This window comes from Anser brachyrhynchus, assembly GCF_964034855.1.
Source record: "Anser brachyrhynchus genome assembly, chromosome: 1".
NCBI classification, from domain to species: Eukaryota; Metazoa; Chordata; class Aves; order Anseriformes; family Anatidae; genus Anser; species Anser brachyrhynchus.
Window position 1 is genome coordinate 147,209,965 of NC_137694.1, and position 26,067 is coordinate 147,236,031.

General features: G+C 41.7%; 2 protein-coding genes across 7 annotated transcripts in view; one reads left to right on the top strand and one right to left on the bottom strand.

The window, feature by feature from the left end:
• SEPTIN10 (septin 10) overlaps positions 1–17,251 on the bottom strand; it is a 29,454-nt gene extending 12,203 nt beyond the window's left edge. For 3 of the 6 annotated variants that reach the window (XM_080583424.1, XM_080583422.1, XM_080583421.1), the window contains exons 1-7: positions 17,078–17,251; positions 10,398–10,515; positions 9,461–9,656; positions 7,775–7,961; positions 3,878–4,039; positions 2,202–2,298; positions 1,471–1,639 (exon numbers count right to left, since the gene is read on the bottom strand). In XM_080583424.1, coding sequence (XP_080439550.1) covers positions 1,471–1,639; positions 2,202–2,298; positions 3,878–4,039; positions 7,775–7,961; positions 9,461–9,656; positions 10,398–10,515; positions 17,078–17,107 — 959 coding nt within the window. In that variant the 5' untranslated portion in view covers positions 17,108–17,251. Of the gene's footprint in view, positions 1–1,470; positions 1,640–2,201; positions 2,299–3,877; positions 4,040–7,774; positions 7,962–8,366; positions 8,429–9,460; positions 9,657–10,397; positions 10,516–15,141; positions 15,282–17,077 lie in introns of those variants that run through there. The other 3 variants (XM_080583423.1, XM_080583426.1, XM_080583425.1) reach the window with 3 other exon arrangements.
• A 38-nt stretch (positions 17,252–17,289) lies between these two features.
• SOWAHC (sosondowah ankyrin repeat domain family member C) lies at positions 17,290–22,060 on the top strand. The gene has a single exon (XM_080583473.1). The coding sequence runs from the start codon at positions 17,419–17,421 to the stop codon at positions 18,763–18,765; it is 1,347 nt and encodes a 448-aa protein (XP_080439599.1). The 5' UTR covers positions 17,290–17,418; the 3' UTR covers positions 18,766–22,060.
• Positions 22,061–26,067: the final 4,007 nt, after the last annotated feature.

Here is a 26,067-nt window from a genome sequence, read left to right on the forward strand (position 1 = left end):
GGCATAAAATATACTTTAATGTACATGTTAATTTTTATAATTTAAGAATGCTTATCTTGAAATGGCTGTGCACTGTGAAATTCAAATTCAGAAAAGCAAAAGGTACCACAGTCAATACCGCTATAAACACATCTATATAAAGGCTTTCCCTGGATAAAGCAAGTAAGAAGCAGCTGTTAGTGTATGTTCCTAAACCCAAAAAAATGTCTATGGTCAATTTCAGTGGGCTTTAAATCTCAGTCACCTTCGGTCCTCTATTCACGAAAAGGATTTGTTCCCTTAAGTCCAATGTCTTCCTTGACCACATTACTCTTATTTATTATTCTTTGAACAATGTATAAATTAGATCTAGTCAAAGCAGAAGAAATGCTGCAACACACAGTTATAGTAATTGCAACTGCTTTACAACTTCTGCATGAAGTACAGGTGAAAGCAAAGAATTTAAGCCACTAAAAACAGTGATTTGGAGGGAAGCTATCTATTTTTACCAGAACAGAATGGGTAAAGACAGTCTGGATCACTAAGTAAAACAAGTAAAAAAACCTGTTGGTTCAAAGCACTAGAAACTGTTTTTAATGCAAATCCATATTTTGTTTTCATGTCTTGTTTAAGTGGGTATTTTCCAAAATAACTATGCAGTAATACCACTTTGCTAAATCATGAACACTTTGAAGACTTCTGAAGCATCAGTTTTTCCCTATCAGCATGTTAACAACTGGCATACTTGCAAAATACAGTCCTACATATAAAATCACCAAAGGAAGTTGGAAAAGGAAAAGGGAGATGACAAATTGAAATAATGATTAAACAAACTGGATATAGAAATTGTAAATACTTCCTACAGAAAAAAAGCTTTACTACATGAAAAAAAACAAGTGTCTCTAACCCCTAATCCTCTTAATAACGTCCTATAGGCTAGCAAGAAATTTCTTGACCTGAAAAGGCTAGACACTTGTTATTACAGCAGATAATGTGGGAAGTCAACGGTGTAACCAATGATTTTGCAAACGTTTTTGGTTCACTTCCTTTTGAGTCCAACCAAACCATTGTTCAGAATCAGACATTAAGAGAAAAAGTAAAACAGCATTCTAATGTATAATGAAAATATTTTAAAAGGCATAAGGTGTACGTACCTGAGGAAAATGAACATCCTCCATGCTGAAAATTAAATCCTCACGTTTTTTATAACAGACATATTTCAGAAGTACAACTAGCTCATACGTCTGTAAAAGCAATGCTTATATAATCCCATATCCTGCTCCATGAAGATAACTGAATGAACATGTATGTACTCACTCTGATTAAAAAATAAATACATAAAAATTCTCTTTCTTAGAAGAACTGTATGAACCTTGTGTGTATGAACCTCTTAGAAGAACAAGTATGAACCTTGTTCTGTATTGCATTGATACAGTCAAATGCGAAGTGAATGAAAGCTGAAAGCCAGTGCTGTACACGAAAATCCTTTACCTTACTGGTTTGTTCTCAGGGCCAATGTCTCTGAAGCCCATCTCTTCCAGTCTGCAGCGCCTGTACAGCTCATAATGGCGTGCATGAGTCTGCTCTCTTAAGTCTTCCATATTTGTGCAAATAAGCATCTCACGAAGCTTCACAAAGTCACAGTGGTTCTCATTTTCCACTAATCAGTTACAAGAGGGAAATTTAATTATTATACACAAGTATATAAATGATCAATATATATTTTAAATAGTATTGAGATCCTTTTGTTTACTAGCTATACTTCCAGGAAAAGGTATCTGTATTTGTTGTACCTCTTAGACTTCCCTGTAATTTCTGATATAGACATTGAAGCACTAACTGTAAATACCAGTAAACATGTTCTAACATGTCCTGACTTCCCATTTGAATTGAACAAAAATCAATTTCTTTCTTTTTTTGCTCTTCTGTTCTGACAATCATGAAACTTTAAAATTTGGTAGCGCTGGAGGCACTGCCACAATACTAACCTACATAAATCTTACATATACCACCTCACAGCTTGATTCCAGGGATGCATCAGTGTTGAAACTACCAGTTACTGCAAACCTCAAATATTAATTACTAAATTCCCTGAACTGTTTACCCAAAATACAATCTATATGACATGAGTGGCTAATAATAGCCACTTTTAAAATTAGTGAATTCTATAATTTAAAAATAAAAAAATAAAAACATAAAAATACCTTTGAGAATTCAGTTACCTTGTACGATGCCCCAAGGGTATTGACGAGCTTTCACCATTTTGTTTCCAATTTTCACCTCTTCCGTACTTCCTACTACAGCAAATGGCAAGTGACCCTGTAAAAGTCACACCAACACGGCCTTGTCTCTCCACGTTCTTATGTAAGAACTGAAAAGCAAACACTTCAAAAATAACCTGGGGGGGTGGGGGGAACAACACACAACACCGTTTCAGAAAAAGGCAGAAAGGCAGTTTTGAGCCAAACCCTACTTTGAAGGGATCTTCTTTGCTAGGCAAACCACTCATTCAAAAGTCAATTTACAATGACAAAGCCAGGAGAAGCCACTGACAGACCAGACGGCTGTGCTGCCACTGAGAGGAACCCGTCAGGCTGGAGAAATGGGCTGACAGGAACCTGGTGAAGTTTAACCAAAGGAAATGCCAAGTCCTGCTCCTCAGGAGGAACAACCCCATGCTCCAGCAGATGTTGAGAGCTGACTGACTGGAAAGCCTCTCGACAGAAACAGACATGGGGATCCTGGTGGACAACAGGTGGAACCTGATCCGGCATGTTTGCCCTCACAGCAAAGTAGGCCAACATCATCCTGGGCTGAATCAGGAAGAGCATCACCAGTACATAAATGTCTCTGCCACTCTTATTTGTACACAACCAGAGCTTGAATCAGCGGTATCAGCTTGGAGACAATCACAGGTCTGGACCTGAGATGCTGTTACTGCTATGGGCTCTGCCAAGTGACCAGAAATACAGGACTGGGTGCTGCCTGTCTGGGTGCTGACCCACTACAACTGACCAAATAAAGATTTATCACTAACTGGGAACAAATCTTTAGAAAAGCATGACATTGCCTAAGTAACAGAAAACAACCTCTGCCCACAGAAGACTCTGTTTCTGAATGATGTTCAGAGTCCCTGGCACAAAGCATGGAGGCTGGGGCTGCAGAGCCAAATACTTCCACATATCGGTTCCTCCTCCATGATTTCAAAATCAAGTACACGCTGGGATAAGATACAAACATATGCAGATGAACAGCAGATACAGATAAGAGTGCTTAAAATACTCAAGTCTAGCTTTACAAGCTTAGTTTAACCTGGCAGGTACCACTGGGACAATCTGAAAGCACAGCAGTAAAAAAGACAGAAGGATATCTGACTTAGTAATTCCCAAAGAAAATTTGTCCTTATTTGGAAGGACAGCAACAGATAAAAGTAAAAAGCAAATGAGAAAAAAAAAAAAAAAAAAGATTTGCAATCATAAAGACCAGAGAAAACTGGAGAAGTGAGGCACTTTAATATCTTCCGTAACAGATGTAAGAACGTTCGCTATGGAAAAGAGCAAATCCAATCTGTCCACTTATGTTAGTAATTATGTTTTAATTATCCAGAAACTAGGAAAAGTATTTCTGAGGGAGATCCTCTTTTCTGTTGCTGAGCCAGGAAAGAAAAAGCCTCCTAAACATGCAGCATCAACAGCAGAGGGACAAGAAGACTGGGATGAGGGAGGGCAAAGGAAGCCCAAAAACACAGGAGGTTTTTAAGGAGAGAGAAGATAAAAATCCAACTTGCTGCAAATACAAACCCATAAGCCTCAGAATAATCGTGGAAGAATGGGCATGAATCAGCACCAGAGAGTGATGCTTTAATACTGAAATATTAACGTCATTGCCATTTACTTACATTCATAACGGTATTAACTTGAGAAACGGTTTCGTCATCAGTTGGAAACTGGTATATCTGGACATCGTTGCTAACTAATTCACTCATGAGTTTGTTTTTGAACTTCTGCAGTTCTGTTTTCGAAATGCTGTCTGCTTTGCTTATAATTGGTATAATGTTCACCTGTTAATGACACAAATTATACGGAATGTGTAAGACTTCAGTTTTGAGATGACAACTTTTATGAATGTAATTGTTTGGTGATAAACTCTTCAAAACTTTCCTCTCAGTCTAAACTTTCCCATCAATATCTGATGAGTTTCAACAATAACAAGGAAAGCTTCACAAACCATTAAAAAAAAGTATTCATTGGCATCATCTTAACAAAATAATAACATATTATTTAATCTATTTCCTCATAAGTGACTCTGAGAAAAGAAGAAGGAAGGAGAACTCATACAGTGTAGTACTCAAAGATAAGATCAGCAATGTCTACCTACTACTGAAATGATATTAAGTATTTATATCTCTGTTAAAAATAGTTATTTTTTTTAGTTCATAGCACTGGGGGACGTAGTTTGGGTGTAATATGAAAGCTGACAGTTTAAATGCACACAGAAAAGGAAGCTGAGCGCCAGGCTCTGCCAACCCTTCAGCCTCTTCCCTGGGCTCATTCATTTCAGGTACAACACCCTGTTCATCTCGCCCCTGTCCCCCATAGCTCTTACCTTAGTCTCTAATACAGCACTGAGTTTCACAAGCATCTGCTGAGGGCAGGAATGACTGAGATGGAATGACTGAGTCTTGCCTACAAGTTTTTACAGTAATTATTCAGAATTCAGCATGCAATCCTACTGCTGTAAATTGCCCTATTTGCTAAAATAGTTATGACAGTAACTCAGTATTTTTAAGAATAATTTGGCATCTATTATCTTCCTATCATCACTTCCAAAACACGCACTTTTCCTAACAAGATACAAAGAATTGAAGTCAACGTCCAAAATTCTGATGGAACAATACAAACAATCCTTCCAGATTTCAGAAGATTTGAGAGCTGTGCATAGTCCCTTGATTATAGATTTAAAAAGAAAAAAAAAAGAAGAAACTCCCCCCAGTATACACGAACACATTCTTTTCATTGTTCTGACTATTCTGTCTGAATGGAAATTCCTAAGCATGGAATTTCAAGTCCCAATTCAGTATTTTTTTCTGAGACTGTAAGACAGAAAGACTTCAAAAAAAGACTGAACTGTGTCGAGAGGAGAGGGAAAAAGTAACAAACACTAAATCAAACAACCCTCCTAGAAACATAGCCGATTATGCTCAGAAGTGCTTGCAGAGCAGATATGTGTAAGGCCTAGCATGTCAATATTTCAGGAATATTTCAGGAAAACAAATCTTCTGCTCTCCCCCCAACTCTGCACAAAACAAATGGTATTTCAATTTCAGAAAAAAATCTCTCAAAATCAGTATCAATAAAACTAACATTGTTTTTCTTAAACTAGAAGTTTCTCATCCTCACCCATTTTATCTTCATGCCCCTAGGGCTCTTCCCTTCCCAGTTTCTTCTAGTGCAAATACCTTATTTACAATTAAAAAGCTCAATCCAGGTGAGCCAATTCTGAGATTCAGTGTTTTTGAAATAAGTCATCTCAATGTCTTAAGCAAAATGTCAGAAAGAAGAAAGCATACCAACAAAGTATGACTTCTAAGACTACCTGATGATAGCCCTTAATTGCACAGCATATGCAGCCTAAGCACATATGCTGTAAAACATCCAAAATCAAAATGCTTTATTTTTAATTTTTGATGACTGAATTAACTTCAGGTTGTATAAATGACCTAATACACCTAAGAGAAACTTAGAGCTCCAACTAAATTAGTCAAGGTATATCGATTTAGGTTTTCCACTGTGTAGCTTTAAAAATGGATGGGAGAGAATCCTTGAACTGAAATTAACCTTGACTCTGTCTTCTCAGCACAAACCACTCACAACTAGGAGAGACTGGCTGGACAAAGTAAAGCAGAGGAAGACTGCTGTGGAGGCAAGTAACAAAAGAAAGCAGGATCACCGCAAACTGATTCCAGCTATCAATATTGATGTTAAATCACACCTGTCATTAAAATTTAAAAGCAGTACTACTCTGACTTTAGATAAGCAACAGAAATGGTTATTTTTTCTTAATCTGTTAAGAAAGATTTATTTCTGCTTGTAGCACTTAAGGTTTTCTTGATTACTAGTATCTCAGTACTTTCATCCAAGAACAACATTAATTGAAAGCACACACCTGTACTAACAGGAGGCTTAAAGGGTTTTGATTTGGACCACATCCAGATGTGTCCCAAGCGCCAGTGCTCCCTTCTACGCCTGCTGCTCACTTGGACACCAAGTGACTCCTTCCAGCTTTCTCCACCGTTACAACTCCCACTGCTAACAAAACTGAATTTTGCTAGAAAGCTATAAGCCATTAATATAAAAATCACTTTAACCCTACATTAAAAAAAAAAAGTCTACATCTGCAACTAAAGCAGCAGTCCTGATCTTCCCCATGCCTGCAGCTGCTCCCTTCCAGGCAGAACTAAAATTAGTGCAGCTGTCCAAGGAGCCAGACACTTTTCAGCTTGATCAGTTCCCTAACCAAGCAAAAATCTTTAGCTTTCAGTTTAAATCAGTTCCTTCATCCAGGGAACTGGCTGCTGAAAGCACTTAAGCATGCACACCGTGAAGAAGTAACTGATACTACTTCATTCAATGGCAATGCAGACCCCTGTTTAACTAAAATGACCATACAAAGTCACCAGGATAAAGGTTAAATTTTACCCATGCACTTAACTTCCCTGTTTGCTAGAACCAAATTTAGCCTTTTTTGACCATCACACTGTCTGAAATATAAATTATCACTTTTTTTCCCCGTATCAAGACAATATGCTATTATTCTAAATTAGGATTTCACGTAACACCTTACATGAATGTTAAGGCATCTACTGTCCCTTTATGCTACAGAGAATGAATAAAATACTTATACTTGAAATTAGTATTGGTTGGTACCTTGCAGATTCATTTAAGTATATTGGTAGGTGTCTTCAGGTTAAGAGGTACACTTAAGGCTCACATATACAAACAGTAAAAACGGAGTAAAATTACAGCACAAACGAAAAGGCAATAGGAACAGAAAAAACTCTTAAGTTTTCCAATTTCATAACATTTCAACAGTTAATAGATAATTTCTGTCTTCTACCAAATGATATAATACTTCTTAAGATGGCTTAAATATTTAGTTTCATCCAATTCATACAAGCGGGAAGAATTATAAGAATTTTGAAAGCACAAGTAAACACACTAGAAAATACTATTTTAAAGTTTTCCAAATAAATCAAGATGTAAGTTTAAAACATTAATGCAGTGTACTGTAGAAAAAAATCAGGGTGGCAAGGTGCTCTGCTCACGGCATTTGCCTATTCAGTTATATTTAATAAAGCTCTTCACAGTGCTGTAAAGCTTTTTATATGCCAAATTTTCAGCAGCCCCAAAATTCGACAGTGTACTAAAACCAAACTTTATTAGAAAGATTACAGCAGTCATGGATGATACCCTGTCCAATCACTGTAAGATGTTAACAGTTTGGTAAAAGAACAATTAACAAATTTATTTTCTTTTTTAAACCATGCTGTTTCTTTTTTTCAAACTTGTCCTGAAGAGGATGTCTCTCTCTGTCTTTTTGATTTGTAAATAACTAGGTGATGAACCTCAAACTGTCTGCTGAACTAATTGGTTTGGAACTTAAGGTACACCAGTACCAAAAAAACACCCTAAAACCAAACACGCAGATATAGAACTAAGATGTGGTAACACATCTACAAGCTGCAAGATGATTCAAAAAATATGACAAATCCTTACAACTGCTTCAGAAGTCTTACCTTGCTGTCTAGACTTTTCATGGTTAACAAATCTAGAGTTTTTAAGGAATGGCCTGTAGGTGAGATGAAATAGAGGCAGGCATGGATGCGAGTATCATGGTAGCTAAATAAAGAACGTTTAATTTTCAGTTCCTCCTGGAGATAGGCTTCAAATTGGGCATCTATATAATCCACTATTGGCTGGTAGCTGCAAGAAATAAAATAAAATTTAGCAATCAGATATTACTTACTCCTAAACTGAGCAAGGCTAAGAAAGGAATTCATCTTGTATTCTTTTGTGGATTTTCACTTTACAATTCAACAGCATGCCTATATATCTATATAATATATCAGAAAATTAAATGTACTGAGTGATCCTAATTTCTGAGAGACTACTCAAAAATTAATTGTGTGCCTAATATATTATCTATATTCTCTAGCTACTACTAGTGAAAAAAAAGCTATGTAAAGTTACTTTTGCTTATTATCAATCTTACCAAGTGATGTATTATAAACTTCATCAATCAAGCTGTGCAACTGCAGAACTCTTAGGTACAGGAAAGGTACAAGAAACTTTAGACACAATACAAGAAAAGAAAGAACATGCAATTACCAGTACCAAGAAATAGGACTTCCAGTATCTTCTGAAGATGAAGTACTGTACATGAGAGAGCTCTTAATAAACAAAAATTGAAAAGGAGGAATGTGAGAGAAGAATGAAAATCTGATTTGCAATATAAGTACAGTTTAAGTAAACTTTATCCTATTTAAAACATGATTGTAATCTGCTTTCAAAAAGAAAGCGTTGCTGGACATACAAGCAGCATGCCCTCACTTCTGCTGCTACAAAAAGTTTGTAAACCAGAACAAATGTGATCAAAATTCAAAAGTAGTTGTGGTATCCAAAATTAATAAAGAAGGGTTAAAAGGCAGCTTCCTGCAATATAACACACATCAACACCAGTATCTATGCTAGTATCTACTTACATCACATTCATCCAAGTCTCTAGCAGTAGCTATTTTCCTTACCATATCATAGGATAGAGATCTCATGACAATCATAACATGGCTCTCTAACTTTCACCTATAATAACCACTGTTTAGGCACTCATATAGCACAAAGGACTGCTAGAATTCATTACAAATAAGGTGAAAGAAACAAAATTTGCTGAGGTGCAGTTCAATATTTTAAAATCTTCAATTCATAAAAGCAGAGACTCAAAAACAAGTTCTGAAAAAAAATAGCATTGTACTTCCATATTTTTTAGTTAAGCTGTTCAACATAAAAACACCTTCAGGATTCCATGTAACGTTCCTTACAGTCTGACGTCTTTAATACGCTCCAATAATTTTTATAAAACACTATAATCTGCATAATGTGCCGTACCTCATAGCCTATTTGGTTGTTTAAATAGTAGCCCTGTAGGCCTTCTCCCTTCCACCCCAAAAGAAATTCTAGTCATTATTGCACGTTTTATTTACACATATTTATAAAATATATCATAAAGAGGGGGCAGAGTTCAGCTGATTTCTCAAACTGTTTCCTAGACAAGAAGAAAAACATGCCTGCTTTGGTGCACAGAGAAAACAGTTAACCAAGTATTTGAATGTACTTAAGAAAAATATTTACTACAAAGCAAGGAGAAAACTCACACTGGAATTGAAGACCAAGACTTCTGCTCACCATGGAAACAAGACAACACTTACCTATCTTCTTTGTTTATCTGGTCACCAAAGCCCACGGTATTTACAACGGTTAGTTTCAAACGAACATTGCTTTCCTGGAGTTCGTATGTCTGAGCTCTAAGTCTTACGTTTGGCTGAAAATGAGTTGACACAGGGTCATCAAAACTGGTGTTAAACAGACTGTCTATTAAGGTCGACTTCCCAGTTCCAGTTTCTCCTAGAGTTAAACAGAAGGGGTGAGGTAGAAATTTTGCACATCAAATGCCTGCTAAGTATATAAAGTGTTATTGCAACAGCTTGACAAATTTATCAAAAAATTGACAACTAATTTCTTTGAACAGAACAGTTGCCTGCATTCCCTCTTTTACAATGAGCACTAAGTATCTTTTGTTAAATTTTTATCCGACAGGCAGAGGATAGGTACTACTTACCTACTGACGAGGAATAAGCAGAATGACCCCGACACTTTAGTTTTTTTAAAAGTGCAAACAAATATCCATCTGAATTCAAAACGCTAAGCAGTTGTGAAACCACAGGGTTGAACATCCGGTTTTTATGAAGACAGGTGAAATACCAGAACAAGCACTTGGTTAAGTACAGAAATATGTCAGTATCACCACCTTGGATTTTAGGACTTCCTGATCTAAAACTCTGTTACGGTAAAAACTGAGTGTAGCCCAGTTTACTCAAAAGAATCCAAGAAGCTGCCCATAAATCAGTAAGTGGATGGTTTCTATTTTTAACATTCTGGGTCTTCACATTGTTTATGAAAATACTAACTATAAAAACAAAGGATTGATACAAATGACCAAAGTTGGGGCAAGGGTGGAATTATAGCTCATGTTTAATATTAAAGAAAAAAATGAATATTGCAAATGAATTTAAATTTCAGTCGCTTCCTTAGGAGAGAGATAGATAGTTTACAACCAAAACCTTAAAAACCCCATACATTACTTACCGATACAAAGAATGTTGAAGCAGAAGCCCTGCTTGATGGATTTGTTAACCAGCTGATCAGGTAAACTATCAAAACCAACATGACCAGACAAGGATAAGGATCGACAGCCATCATTTTGCTATTAAATAAAATAAAATATTGAAAAATGTATTAGCAAAGTGAGCTGCAAAGCAATTAGTAAGGGCAACAAAAGAACTCTGATATCAAGCTAGAACTCATTCCTTATAATTTACAAGGAACCAAGAAAAGCAAAAGTCCAGGAAAAAAAAAAAGTAAAATCAGCTTTATCCTGTGACTTGAGAAAATACTCAGACCTACTTCACATGGTGGCTATTTGCAGTGTAAAAATGAAGACAATGTTATAGAAACAAACAAACAAACAAACAAACAAACATGAATGAAATAAAGCAGATAAGCCCAGCTAAAAATGTAAACTGAAAGCCATAAACAGAGTAATAGGTCATAGGTGATTTGCTCTTAGAAATGAAGAAAAAAGCATTTTAAAACGACTTAGTAGGCAGATTTCAAAAAAGGGACCATAATCACAGGAAGGCATATGTTAACTACATTCTGCGTAGCTGGAACGGCAATTATTATTTATATAAAATAATACCTTACCTACACACCAGAACCCTAATATATATTATTAGAAATGTCTAGAGGAGCACAGTCAGTTTAAAATGTTAGGAATCCTGCATCACAACGCCAAGGCATTGCCCATATAAAAAGCATGTAAGATTAAAAGGAAGTATCTTGGTTCATACACACAAACTGTGTTTTTAAAGAAACATTCCATATCAAATATGTAAAAAGCGACAGGTCCATGCCGTTCTGTCTCTTCTGTTTCCAATCCACATGCCATTAGCGGTTCCTGGGAACATGTACATAGCCAACAGCAGAAACATTTTCATTTAATACTTACAAGCCCCTCAAAAGTGCCACCTTTTATAATAGGTATGCATCAAAAGTTTCAAACTTCTTGTTCCTAAAGGATGTGGACATCGCAGCAAATAGTTACCCTCTTGTTTTGCACAGGGCTTCTCGTCTGGGACAACTGAGTGCACTAGCTCTGATTTCAGACCGATATGGCCAGATAACTCCATTTAGACTAATACAATGATGAAAAATATGGGTAAGCAAAGTGTGAGATTTAAAGAGAAAAAAAATAAACATTCATTCAAAGCATGTCTGAACATGAAATTCCACAACGTATTCTACTATAATGAAATTACTATTAAAAGGGGCAGAGAAATGTTGATGACTGCAGCATCTTAATCATTTAAAGACAAGTGTCCAAGACAAGCCAAGAACATACAGAGTGACAGACAGGGAGCAACTACACTTACACAGTCTAACACTCAAATAACCTCTGTCACCACCAAAATAAGCTCTCCTAAAGCAAACCATTAGGTCTCCACACCCAAAGAAAGCACAAGAGGCTCAGCATAACTGTAGAAGGGAGGCCTTTCATCTGCGGTCACTAGCCCAAATCCAAATTCTGCCGGGCTACCCTCAAAATCACTGCCTAATCATTTGTTACTCTCAAAAAAAAAAAAAAAAAGAAAAAAAAAGCAGGAAAATTTGACTTTCATTCAAGTCCATTTGAATTTCCATGGGCAAACCAACAAAACCCACAACCTTACTGACCATTTCTGAAGGTCATTAGAAATACTGCATCACCCACAATACACGAGGACAGGATTAAAAATTGTGTAGACTGAGAAAACCAGTATTACAGCTGTGCCTGCTGTACTGGCTAGGTGGGAAAACAGATGGCAGGAGTCCTCATAGCCATTGCCTCCATAAATTTCATTTTCAAAAGGAAGAAAGAGATTAATTGCAATCTAGCAATTCTGCACAAATGTATCGTTTTCCGGGAATGAAACTAAAAAATAATTAGTTATTCCACTATTATATTGGTTGTTTATCAGAAAATTTGACAAACATTTCTGCGAAACAGAGGACAAAGGGAAATAATAAAGATGCAAAACAAGGTGCCTTCTCTGTGCTGAGCTTAGAAAACTATGGCTGTGTTTATAACAACAATATGGCTGTATCACTATTTAAAAAATCATATCAGAAGTCTAAGATGGTTAATTTATTTGTATTTCCGAGTTCCTCCCTAAGATAATTCTTATGGATATGTATTTCAGTCAGGAAAGTGAGTAACAATTTTTGCAACAGGTAGTGATGCATTTGTCAAGATATTCTGAGACATCTAAAATTCAGTATTTTAAAAATACCATTTTTCATCTTTCTTCACTACACGTAAGTTAATTTAATGACACCACACAGGAGTGACAATGAAAACTGTTTTTCTGGAAACGTAAACATACAGAAATATATTGCAAGTACTGTGTCGTTTCAGACGAAACCTTGACACCAGACAGAAAAGCCCTGGTAAGCTGTAAAAGCGGATTACAGCACCCGGAGCTTAGAAGAACTTCCCCGACACAACAGCAGAGTTTTAGACTGTCTCCAGCCCTGGCCTAGGGGAGGGAGGCAAGTCAGCCATGTCATCTTCACTCCGTACACGGGGCGAAGCTGTTAGCTGGGATGATAAAGTAAGGCCACAAGAACACGAAGCTCATTCACCCCACTTGCAGCACCTTAATGACGAGATCACTCTTCCCACTTCTTTCAGCCAGAGGTAATGACTTGGTAAACCAACAAACCACCGCCAACACCTCCACCCCAAACCTCGCGCATCCCCAACTCTGTATGGCCTGACAACGAGAACGTCAGCAGGAGAAGGTACATAACCAGCTACGTAACTGCAGGAATTTCAAGCAGGGGAGAGTATTACTTATATCCGTCATGAGAACGTGCTTAAACGTCTTGCTCTAGTGTTCACATTTTAATGAGAAGATTGACAAGCTGAAGGAGGATCAGAAAAGGAAAAGTCACGGTCTATGAAAATCACTTCTGCAGACAGGCAGTAAGACGCATAGCCTATTTAAGCCATTCCAAAAAAGTGGGCAGAGTTGACTTGATTATAATGCCTACAATGAGGATATTTCTGGCAGGATGCACACACACAAAAAAATCACTATATTAATAGTAAAATTTGAAGAAAAGCTAGAAACAAAGATTCAGATTCTATTTCTATTTCAAAATGTTTACTTTTTTAGGGATTTTAACTGCTCCTAAAGTGTTCACATAGCTGTCCTAAGACAACTGATTTTCCAGGAACCAGTTTCACCAAAAATGTCCCAGTAAAAGCTTTTAATTTAGACTGTTAAACTTCCAAGAAATACTGTGTAGTTCCATTAAGCCAAAGCCTCAGCCACACCGATATAGAAGACTGTATCCTTGCACGGTTATACGTCCCTTCTCCACGTGGCAAACATGACAGCATTAAGGCCTACGGTCCTGATTTGCAGACCTGCCTCCCCCCAAGCTCTTATTAAAAAAATAAATAAATAAAAACTGGGTCTCGGACTATATATAAGTCTCCTAAATAAGCCTCCTGCAGAACCAGACTCGCAACCCAAGCAAATAATCATCAGCAAAGACCACTGAAAAGCACCCTCTGAAGCTTGAGGGAAAATAGAAGTAGATGCCGGCCAGCCGGGCCCGTAACACCACACAGGCGGACGGCACGTGGAGGCAGAAGACAACATCAGCGTGCCCACGGGCACCCCAGACACAGCTCTTTCAGTGCCCCGTGTTCCCCACTACAACAAACAGCTGTGGGCATTCATTAAACTAGGGAATCGCACTACTCCAGTATAATCAACTATTCCCCTAACATCGTTATGTTTAACCCAATAAATATTAATGTCACTACTGCCTCGAAATGGAGGGGTTTTTTTCCTACTCAAAATTATTTTCCATTTTTGGGTGGTCAAAACCTAAAATGTAGATGCATGGTGCACGCATGCATACCGATGATATCTCGCTATTCAGATACATGCACGAAGAAGAGAACTGATGGGATGAGTAGAGGGAACTGAAAGGAAACCTTGGCAAAATAACACAGAAGGAAGGGAACCAAAAACATATGGGAGGCAGAAAAATACAGAAGGAAAAGTCTATGAAGATGCAGAATAAGAAAGGAAATACATTAAAATCATGTAGAATTAATACATTGGCCTATTCTATAAAACAAAAAGCGACACACAGGAATCAAGTATGAAACAACACATTCCAAAAACATTCCATAGGAAATAAAGAAGTAATGGCCAAAAGACGCTTCAATGAAAACTCATTTGACAAATTTAACTCAAAGTTATCAAGTAATTTATTCAATATGACAGAAACTGTAGCCAGTTTTTAGGGATTGGTCCAAAACACCACGAGCTCAGAATTCTTCCAGCAGCTCTTGCAAATGACTTTTTACATGGTATTCTGGTGTACCTACAATTTTCTTTTTCTAACCCACTTCAACACACAAGACAGCTTATGTTGCCTTAAATCATAGGTTGCCACAGTATTTCCTTGATGCACACATATATAATATGTCTGATTCTATATATATGTATGTATATATGGAAATATCTTAGAAGGAACCTTAAAGAAAAAAAAAAAAAGTGACATTTTTGCCCTAAGCTTCTGTCTGAAAAGACTTGAGGCAGTACTGAATCTCCACGAATGCCCTGAAATCCCCCAGGCCAGGTAGAGGAAAAAGTTGTAGCCCCCTCAGCAGAGAACAGGAGGCACAGCGTGCAGGCTGTTACTGGAGAGAACTGCTGGACTGTATTTTAAGGTATTTAGGAACAAACAAGCAAAAATGCAGAAATACCTTGCTCATTTTTCAGTTATGAGGAGGTGATTTCACAGACAGCAACGTATGCATTTGCAAACACCACAAAGGCCTCTCTTCACCAGCACATGATCGAGTAACCTGAAAATCCAGCACATGCCGTACCTGTTCCTCCTTTGCTGGAGGTAAGGAGAAAAACAAAGAAAGCGACCGAAATCTGCCGATGCCCTCTGAGATGACCGCAATAAGGCAAAATACTTAGCACTGACACCGTGACTGCTGTCACTTCTGAAGATTTATGCTGGTCTGGCTGTGCTGGCTCAACTGGGCGTGCTGCAGCTGTAGCACTGGGTTTCTCTCCCGGAGAGCAGCAATTCAGTCTGCACAAGAGCCACAGCCCTCGACCGCAGCCACCCTGATGCAGACCTTCCTTGTCCGCATGAGAAAGAAATGCTGGTCCTGGATGTGAGAATGGCAGCTGCTATCTGCAGGCATCTGACTGCAGCGAGGCCTTTTTTTTCGCCTCCTTTTTAATTAGTCAATGGCAAGCATTGTGTGCTGTTGTACGGCAGCAATAGCTGCCAGAACTTTCCCAGAAGTCAAAATTTCAAGAATTGGAAGTACTGAATGCTTGCATCTCAGACTTTGTGTAGCCTGATTGTAAATAGATTTACAGGGTAAGGTCATGCTGCATTCTGCGAGTGATTTTGCATTTCTTTTGTGAAAGGACTGAAAACAAAATCCTTCCCACAATACAGTAAGAAATGCTTTAACAATTACACAGCGTGTGTTAAACTAGAAAATCTTAATTTGATGTCACTCTCCGTTACTTATAAAGCTAGGACTAAATCACTCGCCTCCATTACAGACCTATCTTACACCTCTGGTTTTAGTTTTCTCTTCTGTGAAGCCTTCCATCTCCATGTGTCCCTCAGCAGATCTAGTGGACCCTCAAGCCCCACTCTCACTCACTTTGGCTGGTTTACCGCCTCTCTCCGCACTCTTCATGCAAACATTAATCAACAAAAACATTTTGTAATGTTTCTTAAACTTCGGCTCTTAGGCTTTTCTTCTTTCCGGTCTCCTGCAAGAGCCAGCCCATGAAGCAGTGACTCTCAATGTCGCTATATATATGTACGCATGGAAAGAGAAAGCTACCATAAAATTAATGCATCGCACTACATCGTACCGCCACTCCAGAGGGTTTATCCATGCCTTAAAGACAGCATCTGTGAAATGCACCTCTCCAAGCAGGAGCTCGGATGTAAAACAATCTATACTGAACAGCCAAGTCCTGGCCAAGCGGGGGAAGATGAACGAAGAAGCCCTTTCATTCCCCTGCTGAAGGTTAGCTGGAGCTCGGTGGATGGCTCTGACAATAGCAGGATAAATAATTCTTTCAGCACCAGGCACAAGGGTAGACCTGGTCCTCGTCCGGCCCCCGCTCCCACGTCGCCCCACACGTTGTGTCGCGGAGAGCCAGGGCGAGAAACCAGCCGGGATGAGAGCTGCTCCAAGGAATGAAAACTTCCAAGGAGCGGGGGCCGTTCTCCATTTCTCCAGCTCCCACACAGGCTGTGCCGCGTACCCGAGGCGCAGCAGCACAGCACCGGGACGAAGCCAAGAACCACCCCAGACAGGTACTTCACCTGCCCACCACCAGAAAACGCAAGACCCGCTGGAAACCACTCTTCCTCCCCTGAACAACCCAAGTGCCCCTGCCCTTAGCGATACCTAGAACCGTTCTGCGCTGTCACCAGGCGTGCAGCACGGCAGCAGGCTCCATGCATAAATAAGCCCGTGTGTCTCGCCCAAAACGGGGACCGATGCTGCAGCCCCTGGAAGCCCCGGGGCCGCCAGCTGTGCCACCACCGAGGTCCTTCAGCCCGCTTCCAGCCCTCTCCCCCCGGCAAATTCCGGCCGCGAAGCGGCGTGTCAGGGCTGCTCCCCCCCGGGCACCGCGGCGGGGACTTACCGGCTGCCGGCCGGCACGGGGGGCGGCCATGGCCGCCGGGGGGGGACGGAGGGAAGGGCGGCGAGGCGAGAGGGAGGGAAGGAGGGAATGAGGGAGGCAGGGAAGGAGGGTAACCCCCTGCCGGGGCCGGGGCCGGGGCCGAGGGCGGGCGGCGCCCAACGGGCGGAGCGGCGGCCGGGGGGCGGAGGGGGAGAGCGGGCGGCTCCGTGGGGGAGCCCGCCCCGGTCCCTCCCGGCCGGAGGAGGGGCTCGGGCCGCCGGGGCTCCGCCGCGCCCTCAGCAGCAGCAGCAGCGGGAGGAGAAGGAGAAAGAGGAGAAGGATGGCGGTGGGGCGGCGGTGAGATGGCGGAGCCCGGCGAGCTGCGCCAGGAGGCGGTGGTGCGGTTCCTGCGGGAGCGGGGCGGGCGGGCGCGCAACGCGGAGCTGCTGGAGCATTTCGGCGGCTGGCTCAGCCCCGCCGAGCCCGGCCACCGCGCCGCCGCCCGGCAGCGCTTCAAGGAACTGGTCAACGCCGTGGCCACCGTCCGACCGGAGCCCGGCACCGGCGTCAAGTACGTGCACCTCCGCCGCCGCTTCTGCGAGCCGCAGCCCCCCGAGGGCGGCTCCGGCCGGCAGAGCCCGCCGCCCTCCCCGCGGGCAGGCGCCGGGCAGCCGCCGCCGCCTCCTCCTCCTCCTCCTCCTGCCGCTGCTCCTGCACCGGCGAGGGGGGATGAGGGGGAGGAGGAGGAGGCGGCGGGGGGCTCCCCCGGGGCGGCGGGGGGCTCCCCGGGGGGCCGCAGGAGCCTGCGGGAGGCGCCGCGGGGCGGCTCGCCCCAGCTGAAGCGCGGCGCCCTGCCCGCCGCAGCCCGCGGCCGCGACTCGGACAGCGGCTCGGTGGCCTCGTCGTCGGCCGAGGAGGAGGGGAGCGCGGCGGGGTCCGTGGCGCTGGACCCGCTGGAGCACGCGTGGATGCTGTCGGCCTCGGACGGGCGGTGGGAGAGCCTGGAGGGGCTGCTGAGCTGCGAGCCGGCGCTGTGCTGCAAGAGGGACTTCATCACCGGCTTCACGGCGCTGCACTGGGCGGCCAAGCACGGGCGGCAGGAGCTGCTGGCCACCCTGGTCAACTTCGCCCAGAGGCACCGGCTGCCCGTGGACATCAACGCCCGCACCAGCGGCGGGCACACGGCGCTGCACATCGCCGCCATGCACGGCCACACCGAGGTGGTGAAGCTCCTGGTGGGCGCCTACGACGCCGACGTGGACATCCGCGACTACAGCGGGCGCAAGGCCGCGCAGTACCTGCAGCAGGGCACCTCCGGGGACATGCGGAGCCTCGTGGGGGCACTGGACGAGGAGGAGGAAGAGGAGGACGAAGGGGCTGCCGGCAACGGGAGCGGGCGCTGGAGGCTCTCCAAGGTGTTGCCCTCCAACCTCATGAGCTACCGGCTCTCCCACCACCACCATCACCACAGCGCCGGGGAGGAAGCCGAGGGCACCGACGGGGCAGCGGTGCCAGGCAAGGGCAAGGAGATGACCAGGAAAGCCTCCGGCAGCGGGCGGATGAAGCCCCGGCTTAATAAGATCCGCTTCAGGACTCAGATCATCCACAACACGCCCTCCTTCCGCGGTGACACCGAGGAGGAAGAGCACGAGGAGAAATCCCTGAAAGCGTCGTTCAAGCTCAGGCCGAAGTCCAACGTCTTTGGATAGGGCCGGGGAGCAGGAGGTCGGGGAGGTGGGCGCACGGACCAGCGCGCCCCGGGGTGTAGCGTGGAAGGGGAGGCAGCTGCAGGCGAGGGCTCCTCTGGACTCGTGTGCTCTGCGGAGATGGGTCCCGAGCATCTTGCTTTAACCCTCAGTGCGGCGGGCCGGCAGGGCTCGGGTGGCTGCCAAGGAGGCAGCTGCCTCGACTGGGCCCTCGGTGCTGAAACGAGAGGCAGTCGGGTGCGTTGAGAAACGCTGGGGTGTCTGAAAGCTGTGCTCCTTTCTCTCTAAAGGCAGACTTCTGGATCAGAAACCTGTGTCTGTAAATCTAGGATTAGCGAGTTGACCGGGGGAAAGAAAAATGCAAATGCTCTACTCTTATATTATCAGCTGGTACTATAAACTCTCTACAACTTGCTGTGTAAGAACACCACCTCAGTAATACGCAAGTATATTTTAAGTTTCTTTTTAACAGCAATACCACCTGGCACAGCACAGACTTGGATACCTGAAGTGAGACCGTAGATAAGTTTCCTGTCAGAATCCAAGTTTCAGTCCAGCAAAGACCTGAGCCTGTGTTAACTTTGTGCGCTGAGAATTGCCTGATTTAACATTGTGAATATCAAAGGAAAAAAAAAAAAACATTACACTGCAAGCAATGAACAAAGTTAACCATGTGCTGAGGTCTCTGCTGCCTGAGGTACTACTGAACTTGCTCATCACTGTTGTAATACTGATAGAAAATAACATGAGCGAAGAGTCTTTTATATAGTTGGTATCTCATGTTTTGTCTTAGGCAAAGCAGTTTTGTTTTAATCACTGTGAATTCTCAAGTGCCAGACCTAGCGCAGTTCCGTTTATTCAGTCTGGTCAAGTCTTGTTAATGTTTGTGTAACTGACTGCATTTAAAATCAGAAAATTGTGTTGTATGTGTTACATGTGAAACTCATTTTCTGTTAGAAAAAAGCACAGACACCATTGCATGCAATCTTCCTGAAGCTGATGTGGTCCCGTAATGTAATAGGTACAGGTCTGTGTTTGCTAGAAACTTAGGTGCCAATCCCTTCAACTTACTTTGTGGAAAAATAGAAGGTAGGGAGAAAAAGGGGGAGAAGGGGTATAAGGTGAATAACCAGAACTCTGAAGCTTTATCCCCACTTACAATGCTCATTAAAAGCCAAATAATGACATATTTTAGTTAAGTGGCAGCAATGGTGTTTGAGTTCTTTTAAACTTGCATTTCTAGAGAAGTAATAACTAAGGCTTTGAACATCGTGTCTGTCTGCTAAAGCTTTCCGAAACCTTGAATTTTGTTTCTCTGCTTTAAAGGTAGCAATTCCAGTGAAATCTAGGAGGCGCTCCTTAAGAATGAGGTATTGAGCTGACCCTGAATCCTGAATGCTGCTCAAGGTAGAAGTCACCTGTGCTTAGATGTTAAGGTACTGCCAATTTCAAGGCAACGCTTGTCAGAGCATGTTTCAGGTTGGCTTCCTCAGAATGTTTGTGCGTGTCTGTCAGGTAAGGAATGGAAAGTAGGTAGACTTTGACTTGTTACAGTCCAAATCTGAGACACTGATTAAGTGCGTGCCACAACCTCTAGAACACTTCACAGGGAAACTGCTGCTGGGAGTTGTGCACTTTGAAGGTAACAGCTGTCTGTAGCTGTTGCTGGTGGTTTACTTTATTTTAGAGACAGAGGAAGGGAGTGGTAGCAATTCATCAGTTTCAGGCTTCCCATGTACATGGATTACCAGTATCTGCACTTTGTGTCAAAACCTAATAAATGACAGTATTTGATAGGCATGCAAGCAACACTTAACTGTTTCTGGGAAAAGTTACATGGAACAAAAACTGAATCTGGAGAGGTGCTGGTCATTACTTTCATGCAAAAAGACTAAAAATTATACAGAGGTTCAGCTTTAGTTTATAAATTATAGCTATAATATAGATTTCATGTGCCTTCATTTTAGGTTGGTTGCTACAAATATGATGGATATAGTCAGTTTTGCAAAGCACTTGGTCTTTATATCTGTGGGACAGGACCAAAAATTTTTCCGCAGCCCTTCCTGTTTAAGCTGTCAACTCATAGAACAATTGGGTGTCTGAAAGGGGAAAAAAAAGTCATAGGTATTATTCTTCAGAGCTAATTCTTCTGTAACAGAGAGGAGAATTAAACACTTAAATTTTAAACTTCTTTCACTACAGAAGATAAATAGCTTTCTAGGCTTCTGCAAAAAGGTTTTCAATTGGACATGAGTCCTCTTCAACGTGGCGTCTCTGAATTGAGCACATTCCATTCAACTACTTCCAAATCTTATTACGGTAACTTTCTGCTTTTAGAGTTTATAATCCTTTCATGTGAACTGTTGGTTCAAGTGTTTATCTCTTCATATGCAGATAGCAAAGAATTGCACAGAATTACTGAGACTTAGATAGCTGTTGGGGTTTGGGGAAATGAGTCGAGGACTTCCACGCCTTGGGATTTGGAATATAAAACCCTTTGGATTTTAAAAGACTACCTGGAACGTAGTTTTATCTTGCGTAATACAGTAGAACTTGGTAATTACTAAGAGAATTTGGCAAATGGTAAAAAGACACATCATTGTAACTCATTGTTTGAACTGTCAAAGTGAAACTGTTGGTCCACTCATATGGTCTCATCAACTAGTGAGACTTCACTTTAAATGGTCCAAAGGTCTTCGCAAGGTGGGGTGCTATGACACCAAGTCCAAACCCTAAAAAAAATGGTACTGTTGGTGTTAGAGATATTTTTGACAAATGGCTGTATAACCACTAGTGTATATTTGCGCTATGGGACTAAAGCACTTTGATTTCACATTATGACTTGTCACATTCCACACAGTTACTTTTTATAACATGAGCTAAAACTGAAGTTTTCGTTTGGAGATAGGAAAGACTTGATGCCCCGTTTAAGAATATAGGTATAGGTCTAAAGGTACTCTTTAGTCAAATATTTTTGGATACACTGCCTAGAAAGATGTGAATTTGAAATAAAGTTGTATGGTACAGAAAACTGGAGCACTTACTGGTGTCTTTTTAATAGTACACTTGAAGTTCCTGAATGTGTTTGTTTACTTTCTGTGATAGTGTGTAAGGCAGCAAGACTGTAATGTAAACAGTTGATATCTTTTATTGTATCTTACGCTTGAAATATTTTAGAGGCCTGGAAGCCCGTCAGTTTTTATTAATACAGCTTTTTATGGGTGTCTTTCTCAATGGTTATGAGTTAAGAATCTGTAAATTTTAGTTTTACTGAAATAAAAAGAGCCCATGAATTGTTCATGCTTGGATCTGCTTTTGTATGCTACGTACTTAGGGGCTGCTTGCATGTTGGCTGGTAAAGATATGCATTGTTTTGGATTTTCTTCTATCATAAAGATGTCTGATATTGGCTAACACTACAGAAAGAAGAAGACAGGAAAAAGATAGTGGAGTTGCCTGAAAGGCAGTAATGTTTCTCCTTAGCAGTTGCTCTCCTATAATTCCTGTCAAAGTAAATGAAGACACAACAGGGTTTCTGTAGAGAAGTATGTCTAAATAAGGGCCTGGGAGAGTGGCGTTGCTTGACTTAAAATAGCGCCCTGACCTTATTTCTGTGCAATTAAAAATCTCTGACTCTGAGAAGACTTAATACTAGTTTTTGCCACTATGTAAAGGTCAATACCTGATTAAAAAAGGTTTAGGATTAAGGCTTTTTGTAATGTCTGAACTACAACCAGCAGCTTCTCTGTAGGGAAGTATCACTGCAGTGCTGTACGGATTTTGGTATACCTAAATATCCTTTGAACTTGCTGCCTTATTAAAACGTATTTTAAGACTGGTGGACCTCATGCTGCCAGTAAATCCTTTGAGAGCCGTCCAAATGTATGGTCAGACTGAAAAAAGGCTCCGCTGTTGCTGAGGATTATAGGTTGATGAGGATGCGAGCAGCTCCAAGCCGGGCAACCCCAGATCAGTGGTTTGGAGACAAGAGTGAGAGGAAGACGGAGGGGAAGTGTTCTCGGGAGCTCAGGGGAGAATGGGGGCATGCGGGAAGCAGCCGAGGTTGTGGGGACAGAGCAAGGACGTGAGCTTTGCTGGTCATGCAATGGCTTGACTAGTTGGTCAGAAAGCTCTCTAATAAACATATATCCCTTGTGTTACAGAGTAATGCTTGGGAGAGACGACTTGCTGAGAGCTCAAATGTAAATTAATGTCTCATGTTAAGTATTTTTGTTGGTCCTCTTACCGTTATTTCCTAGCGTAGCTAGTACTGTTTGCAAGAAGTACAAACAACTCTTCTGTCAAGCGTAGCTACAGCTGTTGAGTCTCTGTACATCAGATTGGTCCCGCTTTAGATTTCTCACTGGGAGAGAAGCCCTTCAGTATTGCATTGTTATCTTCCTTTTCCATTGAGTAGAAAGGAAGAGTAAGGGGCCTGCAGTCCTGACTTACTGTGCCTCGAGTGGCCCAAGCTATATGGAATGCATGAGCCTGAAGACATTAGAACAAACTTTGGAGACTTCATCCAGAAAAAAAAGAAGTTTGGTTATGCATTTTGGTGCTTGGTTGGTTGGTTGTTTTTTCCCTCAAGTTGAGGGGGGAAAAAAGTATATATTGCTATTTTTTTTATGTCCCTGAGTGTTAAGTGGGGGAGGAAGAAGTCATAGATTAATATTAGGGTTTGGGAGAGCTGCTAGCTGTTCCATTTGGGTTAAATTATTAACAGTTTGAGGAGAAAACTGGAACATGACTTTGCATTTTCGGAGTTGTTACAGTGAAACATCTTATCTTCTCCTTTTGCAGCTATTCCAGAATTTATCTTGTATCACTCTTCAGTTTAGCCAAAATCAGTGCTGATGTGTCCTAATTATGCACATTACTGGAAAAACTGAGCCAAGCTACCAGGTTTTGTTTGTTTTTAATACAACTTTTGTCTATTTTAACAAAACTTTGTTTCATTAAAAGGCATTTTATGAACCTATAGTAGCAATGTCAAGCAGCAGCGCTAGTCAACAAAGCTGGGTCTCTGCATGTATCTGCGTCAATGGCGGTAAATCATTGAGGCTGTTGCTGTCAGTCCAAAGCAGACAGCCTTTAGTATGCACACTTACCAAGTCTTGTCCATGAAAAGTAAGTTTGGAAACTTAAATGTCTCTAACAACCATAATAATTCAGTTGGCTGGGTTGTTTCTAGACCTGGTCTTACATGTAGATGAAAGACTGGGAATTTCCTCGGTAGTTTTCCCCTGGAGCTAGAGGCCTTTCACTTTTGCTAGGTGTCTCTTGAGCTCTACTGGTTACTTCACTCTGTAATTCCCCAGAGCACCTGAGAAATTGGTGGTAGAGTGGGCAGGAGCAGTGGATTCCTCTTCTTGAAGCTGGAGGGATGGTTGTTCTTGGGTGGAGGTTTTTTGGGATGTGGGTTTTGTTTTGGTTTGTGGCTTTTATTTGTTTTCTTTTAGGAAAGAGATAAAGGATATCAGCAGTATTTGTTGGGGCACAGAGATCCCGTGAGACAGTTCATATTAAGGACGTGCTGTCCATGTTGTTACTTTGATTGCAGAACAACAAAACGAATGATGTAGGTTAAAAAGATGTCTTCTGTTCGCTGAACATAAACTTGTTTGAAATAATAAAACCTCAAAATTCCAGAAAATGTTTGTAACACTTGAATAAATAACAGCATTTATATTTTCTATTTATTTGCCTTTTTACCTATCACATACCATGTTACCACAGGTACATCTTACAGAAGTAACTGTGTTAACTTGGGAGCTTATAATTAAAGGGTTGCAGCGAAGTCCTGCTGGTTCAGCTGCCTCCTACAGCAGGACCGTTAGCTACCATTCTCACACTTCTGCCTCTTGAAGTTTCCCTTTCTGTGGCAGATGGGCTGGGTGGAACAGACTGCAGGCATCGCAGCTGCACGACGTGGGTTGTGGCAGTGGCGAATTTCAAGGCTTCTGAAGCTGCTAGAAGTACTTCCCTTGACGGGGATGGAAGCAGAGATGCTACATCACGTCATCTGCCTCTGACATTTACACAGGTATTACACTTGCATGTGAACAAATGGCTGGAAATGGATGTATTAGGCTTTTCTTTTTTAACCTGGGATTTTCTCACCTCCTAAAGGCTGCTCCAAGTTCCCGCAGCCATCTCACAGGATATCCACTGGCAATACAATTAGCCGTGTTAAAACTAGTATATTTTATGATGGGTCCTAAAGTGGGAGTTCTGCTTAGCCTGAGTGCCCACCCCATCCTCCTGTGCAGACAGGATACCTTTTGATAGCTGTCTAGATGAATTCAAATTTTGGAAAGCTTTGCCTCAACTCCTGTTAAAAATAGAAGACTGTGACTTTAAAGATGACTCATCATTCTGAAAGTTCACTTCCCTACACACCCTTCAAACCGAACGCCTGAGGTAAAGAAGAAGGGGAAAAAAAAAGTAACGCGTTTCAAGCATGCCAGCACACACAGTGACTAAGCAGTACAGGGCAACAGCTTCTTTTTTAATCCCTGAATGATTTTAGTGTTCCCCATTCCACAATAGCGTTCTTCAGGGGTCCTTTTCCTGTGCCAGGTTTAGATGCCACTGACCTCTATAGGAAGCACCCCTGGCTTTCATGGGTCAGTAACGATGAATTACCTACTCAGAAAATAGGGCTGTTATATTTTTAAAGTATATCGCCTTCCCTTGGCTGAAACAAGTGGCAGGAAGACTTTGGAGATGGGATTTCTTTTTTTCCCCAGTGATCTTTTTAAAAAGGAATTGATACCAAAAGGCATGGAGTTGTTAATGTCACCATGACTTTTTATGGTCCTTTATGGCCTTGTGAACATCTCACCTACTCTCTTGATTTGAGGTGGAGTGAAAAGACAAGGAAGTGATGCTAAGGGAGTGGAATCTGATTGACTGGGAGCAGAGGAAGCGTATTAGGCTGTCAAAACTTCTGTTGATAACATTGCTACTACTGGTTCTAGAGTAGTATTGCCAAATCACAACTGGTATCTCACAATAACAGGTACTGTCCAAACACAAGAGAAGATAGGGCTCCTGACCCTAGAATCTCTGTAGCCTACTCAAACAGGGATCAAATATGCAAAATAGATCAAATATCTATATATACATACAAAAAAAGAAAAGCCATACCACTTTTGGCTAGATGTTTTGCTGCTTTTCCCCTCACGCCTTACTATGACTCTCCTGGGAGCCAGTCAGTCAACCCTTTAACAAATCTTCTAGCACATTTGGAATTAATGAAATTTCAGATAGCATGAAGGGGATGTCATTAGCCTAAATCTC